General features: G+C 34.9%; 1 protein-coding gene across 6 annotated transcripts in view; it reads left to right on the forward strand.

The window, feature by feature from the left end:
- NAALADL2 (N-acetylated alpha-linked acidic dipeptidase like 2) overlaps positions 1 to 13,866 on the forward strand; it is a 1,181,205-nt gene that overhangs the window by 953,881 nt on the left and 213,458 nt on the right. For all 6 annotated transcript variants that reach the window (XM_079765801.1, XM_079765802.1, XM_079765799.1 and 3 more), the window contains one exon: positions 7,137 to 7,283. In XM_079765801.1, the coding sequence (XP_079621927.1) occupies positions 7,137 to 7,283 (147 nt within the window). The remainder of the gene's footprint in view (positions 1 to 7,136; positions 7,284 to 13,866) is intronic.

Consider the following 13,866-nt stretch of genomic DNA (forward strand, 5'->3'; position numbering starts at 1 on the left):
TAATAATATAAAAATAAACTCACAACTATAAACCTACTTTTGCCCATCCTACTGAAGAGTATATATCCTTTTCATTTTTCTTTCTTTCCTTTTATTTTTACCTTTTTAAAAACAAATAACATAGAATATTTCTACACATTTTTTTGTGTGTAGACTGTATCTTGGAAGTTTTTATTATTAATGCGTATATGGTATCATTGCTTTTTCTAAAGACTGCATATTATTCCAGTTTATGAATGTAATAAATTTCATATGATCTTCACAGATTTTATGCCATTTTTTTCATCAGCTACATATGAGGCCTCAGAATCCTACATCCACAGTGTAGTTTTTCAAACTTGCCAAAGTTTTTTTTGTAAAGTAAATATAAAAGACACTTTCTATGTGTCTAAATTTGTGTGTGTGTGTGTGTGTGTGTGTGTGTGTGTGTGTGTGAAATGTCTGGTCATATGTCATATTCTTTGACTAATTTATATTGACTTGTCAATCTTTTTTATTTATATATTACAAAAATTAGCCATTTGTCTGTGAAATGAATTGTAACTTTTTCCCCAGGTTTAATTATCACTGTATATGGTAATTTTTGTCATGCAGAAAAATTGTAATATTAGGTATTTGTATTAATTTATCTTTCCATTTGGTGGTTTGTTGTGATAAAAAAAATGAATTTTTCACTTTTAGTTTATCTATATTTTATACCTAAAAGATACATTCTTCTGGAATGTATTATGTTATAAGATACCCTATGTTGTCTTAATTAGTGGAGATTTTCATTTAAACACAAGTTTGGTTGAAATATGAATATTTTTAGTTTTAAAATACCACACCTGTTTCTATTGTCACACAAGACTTAAGTGAATAGAAATAAAAAAGAATGGGCCATCTGCCATCATGTGCCTCTTGGTCTTGGCCTTAAGTTGGTCAGGGAAGAGGAAGGGGAAACTAAGTAGAACTGAGGGGGAGGAGACATCATCTAGGTGTTAGAATAAAAACAAGGGCAAATGTTTTCATTCTTCTCCATTTTTACCTCTATAGAGTGATCTTTAAAGCATTCATTAGTTGCAATCTAATTTGAAGTGTTTCAAATATAAAGTAACATTTCTCCACATTCCAGAACAAGATTAACGTTTTAAAAAATAATAGAATGAGAAGAAAATTAGAGTGTGTTTTTCAGTTTGGTAATCCTACTTGTACATATTAGAGGATTAATAACCTTTCACTATTTAAACCTTAAAATAATTTGTAAACACTCAATAAGTAAGTTATTAAACCTTTACTGAAACCTTGAGATACTGGAGATTTTGAAAATCCCATTTCATGGGTGGAAAATTTTCCATTTTAAAATAAGATAAAAGCTGGTGTTCTTCCCCTACTCAAGTTTATCTTTAATAAAGTCATTGCAATATATTTATTAATTTTTTTCTTTAAATTTTTACTATTTTGAAAGTATATTTTAGGTATAAGAAACTCATTATCAATGCTGGCATAAAGGATAACTTAAATAAGTTTCTACTTTGGAATATTAAAGAAAGTCAGTATAGGAGTTCTCCCATTATACCGTATGTAGGATATATATTTCAAGATCCCCAGTGGATGCCTGAAACCACAGAGAAGTACCTAACCATATATATATTCCTATGCAGACATACTTTTCCACTTAAAGAAAGCACTTTAGGGCTTATCTTTGGCATATCTGAATTGCCAGCATCACTATTCTTGTTCTTTGGGGCCATTGATAAGTAAAATAAACCAGCACCGTGATACCTCCACAGGCAATCTGGTAATGGAATGGGCACTGAGTGACTCATGACTATTGGGTCGGTATCATAAACAGAGTGGATATGCTGAACAAAAGGATGACTCAAGTCCTGGGCAGGACAAAGCGGACAGCATAAGATTTCATCATGCTTCTCAGAATGGTGTGCAATTTAAAACTTGCGAATTGTTTATTTCTGGAAATTTTTAGTTAATATTTTCAGACCACAGTTGATCACAGGTAACTGAAACCACAGAAAGAAAACCACAGATAAGGGGGACTACTGTAAATGTAATTTCTTATTCTTAAACATTATTAGAGGAGATCTGCAATGTACTATTAAGTGTTGGGTATAAGATGGCAACCTGACATACTGCCATAAAAGTATAAGCTAACTAAGTGAAGAAAACATGACAGTGACTAAGTAAATTGAAGAAATGACACAGATAGTTTATTACAACCATATCCAGTGATCAAATGTGATTTAAAAAAAAAAAAGACCCATAGAATTGCAGAAAGGATAACTGTTAAGATTAGTTTGTTCAACTGCATTAACGTGATCAGTGTGCTGGATATATCAGCATAGTAGAAAGGAAAGAACATTGCATTCTAGGTGAAAAGATCCAGAAGGAAATCCTAATTCTATTGATTTTCAGCCTCAGTTTCCTAATTTGTAAAAAGTAGCTAGTTTGGTGGGAGAGAACCCCTTCTGGACCACTTTGGCTAGCTGATAAATCCCATATAAACACAGAAATAATGTCATAAAATGCTTAAATTAAAACACACAGGATTACAAGAGAAACCAATTATATCAAATTGCAGTTATTTAAGTATTAAAGCACACACATTTTTATTTTAGTAGTATGTAAGCTTTCTAAAACTAACACATTAAACAACAAAATTCAGCAAAGTATCTCATAACTGTCACCTTTTCAAATTAGGGGTGAGTTATTCACAACAACTGAAATATGATTTTTAAATACTTTAGAAACTTGTCAATGTGTCTTGGTATTGCTCCTCAATCAGTACAAATTTTATTTAATTTCTTTATATTCACTCATATGATCATTTACTATCAGGTTTTCCTTTTAGCCTAAAAGGCAGCCTTAAGATTGAAATGGTGATTTCATTTCAGGTCTTCAAGAGACTTGTGATAGAAAATTAAACAAGGAACATAACTATAATCTTTGCCTGAACTTGCTTATTTTATGAACTGGAATAAAAATGCTTATTATCAAACGTTAAGTATGGAGCATTTTGAACTCCTTGGATGGAATACTTAATTTGAATGTACCCAGCCTTGTAAATAGATTTTAAAAATTAATTGACCCTTATAAATTTGTTACTAACCTTCTCTCTCCCATGGTGACTAACTTCTAGTAAAATGGAGGAAATTGATATTTATTTCTACTTCCATCTCAGACATTAGTGCTTACAGGAGTTGACTAGATCACTGTCTATTAACTGATATAGATCTATTATAATTCACTGAAGTGATACGTGGGAAAACAATTCACATTAGGATAGAATATAGATTTAGGATCATTTGAAGCTTGTGAATTTGGCCTAAATTTTAAAGTAAGGGATAATAAAAAGATGTAGAGGACAGGGTTTCTGTGTCAGGAATGTTCTGCTCTTAAGGGAAATCCCTAGATATAATGATGGTTGGGGGGCTAGGGGGCAATTCCAGTCTACAAAATGGTTTTTTTTATCCTGACTATTTTACTCTGAAGCTAGATAGAAACAAAAGCACAAAATAATAAAATAAACACAGGGTTGAGGGTCACATGTTTCCTCTCCTCATCACTGGTTAAAACAGGAGAGTAGGCATTAGAAAATGAGGTGGGAAAAGGAGAAAGAGAGAAAGAGAGGCTAATGCAGTAAGTCCTCTCTCTGCAGGATTTTACAGAGACACTCTGGCCTCAGTTGATAGGGAACAGGGCCTAGGAAGGCATTTCAGGGAACCCTGTGCTGTTCCTGAAGGTTCTAATGTTGAATTGATTTTCTTGAAGTATATACCTTTCATGTGGGCTTAACTCTAACATGAGGCTCAATATCCAACTGTATCCAGCCATAGGCTCAGTTATCCCTTGGGCCACACAACCCTGTTTTTCATGCTGTATCCTCTCTCCATAAATAGTACACATGTAGCACCACAGATGTGGTTTAACAGACCTAACCTTCAAAATATAATTTGAAAACAATTCTAGATAATGCCCACTCTGTTGCTGTCTTAGTTGGTTTATCAAAGGAGCTTATATAAGAACAAGGTGGCAGTATGAACCTTCAGAGACAAAACTTTTCAATAAATGAGTCAATAAAAGCAAGCCAGATTAGAGAAAAGAATGGAGAAGTATTTTAGTGTATATCATCTTAAAGGTTGGATATTGACTATTTGGCTTATCTAAAAATCATAAAACATGGAAGAAATGATGCACTAATCATTACATCAAGGTGTCATAGAACATGGAATGCAATGAAAATATTAAAGCTGTATAATGGGAGTAACCATGGCAAGCAGAGAGAATAGAAGAGAATTTGTTCTGGCTTCAGATAGAATGCCCTGAACCAATTCCAAGATGAGGGGGAATAAGAACTGATCTTTGTGTAACTATTACATCAAACAAAGAACACAAGGATTGATTGGATTGGGGTCACTGTGCCATCTTAGGAACTCACATATATGGAAAGCTAATTCTTTTTGTCAGAGGGAAGCTATAATAGTTATGACTGAATAAAAATAATATAAATACTAGAGGCCTGGTGCATGAAATTCATGCACTGGGGGAAGTGTCCCTCAGCCCAGCCTGCATCCTCTCCAATCTGGGACCCCTCGGGGGATGTCCGACTGCTGGTTTAGGCCCTGTGGAATTGGGCCTAAACCAGCAGTCAGACATCCCTCTCACAATCCGGGACTACTGGCTTCTAACTACTCGCCTGCCTGGCTGCCTGATTACCTCTAACCACTCTGCCTGCCAGCCCCCTAACTATTCCCATACCAGCATGATTGACACTTAACTGCTCCCCTGCTGGCCTTATTACCCACAAATTCCCTCCCCTTCAGGCCTGGTCGCCCCCAACTGCCCTCCCCTGCAGGCCCGGTCACCCCCAACTGCCCTCCCCTGCCTGCCATCTTGTGACAATGTGGGGGTGGCCATCTTGTGGCAGCCATCTTGTGATGATGTGGGGCGGCCATCTTGTGACTTGAGGTTGTGAGGGTCAATTTGCATATTACCTCTTTATTATATAGGATTATATTTATACAAATAATATTTATGTTATTTTAAAATTTTTAATTCTTTCACAGAAACATATTGTAGAATTTAAAATTGTCAATTTTTGAGCCATGTAATTCTTCTGTGAGAAAAACAATTATTTGTAAGAAATGTGATTGATATTTGCAGTGGATATTAAGAATTATGTAGGCAAAATGACATTAAAAACAAACCTATATTTTTATTGAGGTTGAGTAGAATATATATGATGTCTCAAAAAGATATAGGGCATCAGTAAAGGCAAAGTAGATCACTTAAAAGGTTATTCATTTCATTGGCTAGACATCTGGGGAAAGAAAAGACTAGATTCTATGAAATCTTTATTAATAATATAAAGGAGTACAACTGTTTAGGTTTCACAAACTCAAATGCCTCTGGCCACCATTTGAATGAGTAAAGTAGGCTGAGTGTGACACTAGTGATGGGACATTGGTCAATAACTTGCCTGACCAAGACATTTAAGTTAAATTTAAAAATATTCATTCTGACTAAAGAAATACCTTCCCAGGAGCCAGTTTTTTTTTTTAACACCTGGATCTCTCATTACTACTTGGTATTTTTTAAATGATATACTAGTAAAATAGTTTTTTTGCTTTTCATTATCTAGTACTAAAGGTAGCTCTTCTTTGTAAATATTTAATATCTTACACAAATGTTTCCAAGTATAAACCTCTAGGAGTCTTTACCCCAGGAGACTCTCAGGAAGTGAAAAAGGATTAACTTTATTTTCAGAAAAGCAGGCTTTCAAAAGAAGCAAGTTGGTGAGAGTAACCATAAAAAGCATTAGGTTGCTACTGATTAGACTATATGGTAGAACTCTCTTTTTACTTTCTATTTGAAAAGTGCTTAATTATCCAAGTTATTTGTAAATAACTTAAGCTGATACCTTGCCTTGTTTATAAATACTCAAGGTCTCCATCTTAATTGATTTTAATTTGTTACAAAGATCTTTCTATTAGACTCTCAAAGAATATTGGATAGATCTTGAAACATTATTATGGGTTTGAAAAATCTAGCATTGTACTTGAAAAGTTGAAAAAATTTGCTCTATGAATATTCAACTGCATATTTAAAATATTTGCATGTATTATATTTAAAAGTATTTTTGAAATTGTATCATGCCCAAGAAGCATGGGGAGGGAGGTTGAAGCATCCATTGATTTTTGATTCAATGGCGAATGTGTATGGAGGACATACAGGTTGGGGCAAAAGTTACAATTGTGACCATGTGAAACAGTTTATTCTTGTATTACTAATTATTAATTACTAGAGGCCCAATGCACGAAATTCATGCAAGAGTAGGCTTCCCTTCCCCCTGCTGCTGGCACTGGCTTCCCTCACAGCCCCGGCTTCCATAGGATGTTCGGTCTAATTAGCATATTATGTTTTTATTATTATAGATTGTATTATTTTTCCATACAAACAACTGTACTATCTGCCTATTAGGCATGGTGTTCTCATGTTATTGCTCACTTCCATTTGTTTTGCATGCTAGACAACTCTTAGTGTAAGAAATAATATCCTATCTCCTTATATACTTCCCCAGAGGTTCTTGATATCCCACAGAGTTAATGTCATATATTCCTCAAATGTGTGGGAATATGCTTTTAAGAAGAAATGGAGAAAATTTCTCCTCTGTTTTCCAAAAAACATATTTAGAAGAGTGGAATTGTATCCTATCAAACCATCCTTTAGATTTAAATTCATGGGAAAACAATAAAGAACAATAAAACTAAACCTTTTTAAGGGACTCACATTCTTTAAAAATATTTCAAATTAAAGTTATGACAGTTTATAATAATTCCATGATAAAAAAAAATGCTTTTGAAGCAACGTAAACAAGCAGTTAGATTTAGGCCAGCACTAGTCACACTTGGTGAGCATCAGAATCCAGAATCACAGAAGAGTGTTACAACACAGATTCCTGGCTCCATCCTGGAGTTTCCCATTCAGGAGGGCATGGGCAGAGCCTGAGCATCTGCATTTTGAGTAAGTTCCTGGGCGACATCATGCTGCTGACCTATGGACCACACTTGGAGTGGCATTGACTTAGAGATGCCCCGAGAAGCTGAGTTCGTGCTAACCATGTAAATTATGTTTTTCAGAAAAATAATCTCAACTGTTTCAGAAGAGCGCAGTGCCCAGAAACCAATGTCAGTTCCGTACAGATACAAGGTGATGCGGATTATTTCATCAACCACCTTGGAGTTCCCAGTGTGCAATTTGCTTATGAGGACATCAAGTCATTACAGGTAATTATTTCTAAAATATGCACACACCACCCCCCCACACACACAATACAGCAGACATGCAGAATTTGATTTTATCCTGGCTGTTTGTCTTTCTTATCAACTAGGTCACTATAGGAAGCTGCTTAATTTAGAGAGTTATTCTTGTTCAGAGGCTTTGTAACAGTATTTGAAAACATCAACTCTTTTCAATAGTGTTGAATTCAATTTATAAAAAGGTTTATATTGTCACTCACATTTTCACAGTGTGCTTTGCAACAAGAAATTTGCAGTACTTGGATTAACATCAAAACATAATTATAATCTTCAGTATTTTCAGAAACAGATGACATGTGCAATAGAATCTCTTCTCCTTGCCCCAAGGGGAAAATGCATTTCATGTGCTGTATATTAATGTGTCTTGTGGATTAGCTGCCCAAAGTTTGTCAATAGTTTGCCTTCCTAAAGAGATACAACTTTTTTTGTGAAGATAGGTCCCTCCCGCCAAATCACATAGGCATGATTCACCAAGATGAAGTCTGTGTTCATCCGTCTATTGGACTGTAAGCATTTTCATCTGTCTCAGAATTGTGTCACAGGAAATTGTTTCTATGTAGATATAAACCAGTTGAGATATTTTCTTTGCTTTTAACAAATTGTGCTTGACTTTTGGGGAGTTCTTTAAAAGCCTCCGGGGTAGCCTGGTTTAGGTAATTTTTACATTAACTAAATGGTGGCTAGAAATAGAGTAAAACATGCTTTGTTCCACAATCATAGATGTCCTTGAAAATTTGTATTTAAATTATATTTATAGACTAAACTTCTGGTATTTAATGTCTTAATATCTATTAGCTTTTAGCAATACTTAGTTCTGTGTTTCTCTGCACATACCTTAGCTCCTCTGTAAACAGCTGATATATCTAACATCTTAAATTCATCGAGGGAGAAATTCTGGGGGAATCCTATTGTGATGAGATAAATTCTTAGGCAATACAAAAATAATATTTATGATTTATCTGCTTTTATAATTTTGGGTTTTCATATGATATTGTTGTTTGCACATGAGGTACATGTGTAGCGGTATCTTTTCTTTTAGGCAAGTCCACAGTCTATACTTTAATAAAATCTATGTCTTAAGAAATAACTCATTTTTTATTTTTCTGCTTGGTATTTTACAATATCTCTTTATCACTTCCCCATCTCAGCTCATCCAACTCCTGTCATGTCAACACATTGAATGGTACCTTTTATTCAATACAGGTCTGATTCATCTTGGTTGAGTTTTAAGCTAAGAATTTAGAGAAGCAATATAGTATAACCTTAAGAATGGGACTAATAGTTGAATCCTGACTCTGATACTTACTTGATACTTATTAGATACATGATTTAACTTCTTTCAGCATTATTTTAGAAATGAGGAACCATAGCATAGTTATGCATAGGACAAATGACACCATGCATGTAAAAAACATAGCTAATATTGAACATGCAATAAAGCCTCTATCAATCATAGCTATCATCACAATTATTATTGCCCAATTGTAGTTCCAAAATATTAGTGGGAGAATTTCTAAAACAATTAGGTAAGAACATATTAGTAGAAGGGAAGAGAGAGCTTGTAAACTGTTAAGGAAAACAAGCTTCTGAGGCAGAAGAGGTGGCATTTGATTAGGATCAGCTGGAGGATCTGAGGTATCAATAGAAAGATTTGGAAACCAGTATCAGTGAAGTTCTCAGAAGTTACTATTATCACTGAAACTCCTTTGGCTAAAGTATACCTACTGGCTTAGTCTAAACAAGTCAATTAGTTTTTAAAATTATACCTGGACTGTCTAACTTCCATCAATAAAATAATCCTATCTATACTAGTAAAAGGGTAATATACTAATTAGACCGAGAGACCTTCCGGACGTCCTTCTGGACAAAGCCATGGTGGAGGGGCTGAGGCAGAGGCAGTTAGGGGCAATCAGGCCAGGAGGGGAGGGCAGTTGGGGGCAAGCAGGCTGGCGGGGGGGCAGTTGGGGGCGAGCAGGCTGGTGGGGGGGCATTTGGGGGCAAGCAGGCTGGTGGGGGAGGCAATTGGGGGTGAGCAGGCTGGCAGGGAGGGCAGTTGGGGGCAAGCGGGCTGATGGGGGGGGCAGTTGGGAGTGAGCAGGCCGGCAGGTGGGCAGTTGGGGGCCATCAGGCTATCAGGGGGGCCAGTTGGGGGTGAGCAGGCTGGCAGGCAGAGTGGTTAGGGGCAGGGAGGCAGGTAAGCGGTTAGGAGCCAACAGTCCTGGATTGTGAGAGGGATGTCCAACTGCCGGTTTAGGCCCTATCCCACAGAGATCGGGCCTAAACTGGCAGTTGGACATCCCCTGAGGGGTCCCAGATTGGAGAGCGTGCAGGCCAGGCTGAGGCATACCCCCCTCCCCGTGCACAAATTTAATTGGCCCTGATTGCCGGCCAGGCCTAGGGATCCTACCTGTGCACAAATTTTGTGTACTGGGCCTCTACTTTTTATTATATTTCTCCAATAAGTAATTAAAAGAGAATCCCCTATGCTTTATATTATAACAGATGACATTGTTTCTATTGCTTTAGCATGGGGCATTTTTAAAAATGGATTTGTCCCTTAAAAAATATGAATGCTCAAGATGAGATAATTTTGTGTGGTGAACTCTCCAAAGAACACATAACCCTTTGCTTTCAGTGTTAACCTATAATAATTATTTCTATGTGTTAAGAGGAGTTATGAACACTGAGAGGCTTTATCCATGATATAAAGATTTATCCTATGTCAATTAGTAAAGTAGATAAAAATTTAGAGGTTTTTCATGAGTTTGAAAGTAGATTCAAAAATATAATGTATACTATATGTATTATATACTATCTGTTATACACATAATGTAATATCTAAGATAATATCTACCTCCTATTGAGTACTTACTGTGCTGTGTCTTTTATGTCAGTTCATTTAATACAGTATCCCTATCAGTCAGCTATTATTATTAACAGTTTTTTAGTGCTATTGTAGATGAAATTAAGCTTAAAATCTAATTGCTTTCCAAGGTCATAAAACTAATAAATGGCCAAGACAGAAGTTGACCTCAGATCTGTTTAACCATAAGCTCATGTTCTCAAAGATTACACTAAAGATCACACGTTAGAAGCCCAAGGGCAAGATCCAGTCTGCAGATATATTTTATTTGCTCTGCACTTTATTGAAAAATTGGATTTCTGGAAACATTGGTTCTTTTTCCCATGGACACAATCGGCTAAATTGTGCAATACTCACTGGCTTGCCATTTTCTTTATTAAAGAATCTGCCATATTGTTTGTTCTAGAATGCAGTTAAGAATGATATTGCTTCAACACCTGTTTCTATAAAAAATTGGGACATGAATGATCAACCTAAAGGGCCACATGGTTTACCAGACTTGTGTAAACCATATCACCTACCTGCACCCTGTAACAACTGAGTTCATTATGTCTACATTCATCTCGAGTAAAATAGTTGGAGTGGATAATTATATAGTTCCTTTCAGTTCAAAAATTGTATATGTAGTCTAAGTGAAGCTAATTTTATGATTTTGCTTATATTTTTGAGAAAGTATTTAAAATTATTTAGGTGATTATAATAAACCTTCATATAATCTGCCATTTTTTAATCCAGCAAAATTAATTATGAATCTCTTATATTCAATTTAAAAAAGTGAATAATGATTACAGAAAAAAATATTTAACTGTAGGAAAATAAACTAGTGCCATAACTCCCACTTTTATTATGGAAATAAGAGCCATTATTAGTCCTATAATTATATTTTGATTAAACATGACATTTTTGAATCTCTATCCCAAATATCTCATGTTGTCCATATTCTCATCTGTGCCTTTTCCCTATAGCGTCTCTGGATGCTAATATATTGCATAAGATTGCTTGAAGCCCCTTTCACCTACAGCTTTTCTTGGTGCCTTTCCTCTAATTTTCCAATAATTGAATTTCACAAATGCAAAGAAATCTATGGATTTTCCAAATATTAAAATTATTCCTTCTCATAAAGTATTGTCCTGTTAATTGAAAAGTCTCTAGTTGTAAGCTTCATTTAAATATAGTTTTTCATTTGTAAACATTGTTGCACCTGTTAGGAGAGGCATTCTGTGCAGACTAAATACAATGCAGAGACTGCTGAAAAGGAAAAGACAGATGCTGTCTGATTAAAAGTGCAATTTATGACAGGCTGGTGGTCCAATGCACATTTCTTCTGTCACTTAACAGCTGTTTCACATAATTTTTGTTCCAGATCAGTATATTTACTCTATAGGGCATGTCAGAGGTTCTGCCTTTTTCAGTTTATCAAAATATCAGTCCATGTACCAGCAAGCTGTATACCATAAATTCAAGCTCTGGTTCTTCACTCTGTTTAACCTTATATTTTTTGCTCTTCTGCTTGAAACATTCTATTTTAAACCCAATTTACCTCTATAATGGAGGATTTAACATTTAAATGATAATGAGACAAAGGAGTATTATAACTTTTATATGGCATGATTTCTTGCATGATTGTTTCAATATCATTTAGTAACCCAGCAACTGAGAACCAAGTAGCATAGGTGTTTTAAAACTCTTCTTAATGCCTAATTTAGATAATGTTGACTCAATTTTGATTCTTATGCAGCAGCATGAGTGTGTATGAATGTTTGTATGCGTGTAAATTTTCTTCTTTATTAAGGTGTTACATATGTGTCCTTATCCCCACATTGTCCCCCCACCCCCACTCATGCCCTCAACCCCCTGTTGTCTGTGTCCATTGGTTAGGCTTATATGCATGCATACAAGTCCTTTGGTTGATCTCTGCCCATTACCCCCACCCTCCCTTACCTTCCCTCTGAGGTTTGACGTTCTGATCGATGTTTCTCTGTCTCTGGATCTGTTTTTGTTCATCAGTTTGTGTTGTTCATTATATTCCACAAATGAGTGAGATCATGTGATATTTACTAGTATCTTTCTCTGACTGGCTTATTTCGCTTAGCATAATGCTCTTCAGTTCCATCCATGCTATTGCAAATGGTAAGAATTCCTTCTTTTTTACTGCAGCGTAGTATTCCATTGTGTAGATGTACCACAGTTTTTTAATCCACTCATCTGCTGATGGGAACTTAGGCTGTTTCCAAATCTTAGCTATGGTAAATTGTACTGCTATGAACATAGGTGTGCATATGTCCTTTCTGATGGGTATTTCTAGTTTCTTGGCATATATTCCTAGAAGTGGGATCACTGGGTCAAATGGGAGTTCAATTTGTTTTTTTGAGGAAACTCCATACTTTTCTCCACAGTGGCTGCACCAGTCTACATTCCCATCAGCAGTGCATGAGGGTTCCTTTTTCTCCACAACCTTGCCAGCACTTGTCATTTGTTGAGTTGTTGATGCTAGCCATTCTGACAGGTGTGAGATCTAGACCACCAACTTACACCATAAACAAAAATAAACTCAAAATGGATAAAGGACTTAAACATAAGATGGGAAACCATAAAAATATTAGAGGAATCCACAGACAGCAAAATCTCAGACATATGCTGAAGCAGTATCTTCACTGATAGAGTTCCTAGGGCAATGGAAACTAAAGAGAAAATAAACAAATGGAACTACATCAAAAAATGTATGTGTGTAATTTAAAAATAATTAATTTTCAGATACAATACAATAATGTATATGTACAGATTTTAGATAAAAATAACATAATTTACATGTTGATTCTTCATGTTTTATTCCATTGCATAAAATAAAAAGTTAGCATACTTGAATTAGAGATTATTCTTTTATTACTTTTCTGTTTGGAACTTGATCATTGTCATTGCTAATAGTAATTCCAAATTCAGTTAAAAGCTCTTGACTTAAGGAACCAAACAGTTATATATAACTTTGCTTAATTGCACTGATATTTTGCAATATCTTATAGAATCTGCTTCATACTGATAACTATGAAAATTAATGTCAGTTAGAAATAAGAAAAATGTGCCAATGAGAACCAGGTCGGAAAGGGATTATTTGTCTTCTCTCTAGTTCCTTCCTTTAGTTTTCTAAAACTTATTTTAGGAAAAGTACTTTCAATATCAATCAAAATATCATATTATTATTTTCCAACTCCATTTAAGCCAGAGTTTTTTTTAACATTTTGTTCTAAACACCAATTTACCCTCTAAAATTATCAAAGATTCTAAATAAAAGAGCTTTGTTTATGTGGCTAATATGTACAAATGTTTATTATGAATTAAAACTGAGAAAAATATATTTATTTATTTGTTCATTTAAAATGTCAATAGTAAAGTTGTTATAAATTAGTATAATTTATTTTTATGACAATAAATTATATTTCCCAAGACAAGAATGTGTAAATTAGAAGAGTGGCATCATTATAGGTATAATCTGTTGTTACATGTTGTTTTGAATGAAACATATAAAGCACTATGTCTTACAGTCTTTTCATATAATGAAAAATATTTTTCTCTGATCCTACCCTGAAACTTGACAAGTATTCATTTCTTAAAGGTTGGTTTCAATGTGGAATCTATTCATGAGCTTTTTGTACCCTGTGCACTTGCGAATGCAGAGTGAAAATGAGAGTG

Source organism: Cnephaeus nilssonii (genome assembly GCF_951640355.1).
Source record: "Cnephaeus nilssonii genome assembly, chromosome: 3".
Taxonomy (NCBI): domain Eukaryota; kingdom Metazoa; phylum Chordata; class Mammalia; order Chiroptera; family Vespertilionidae; genus Cnephaeus; species Cnephaeus nilssonii.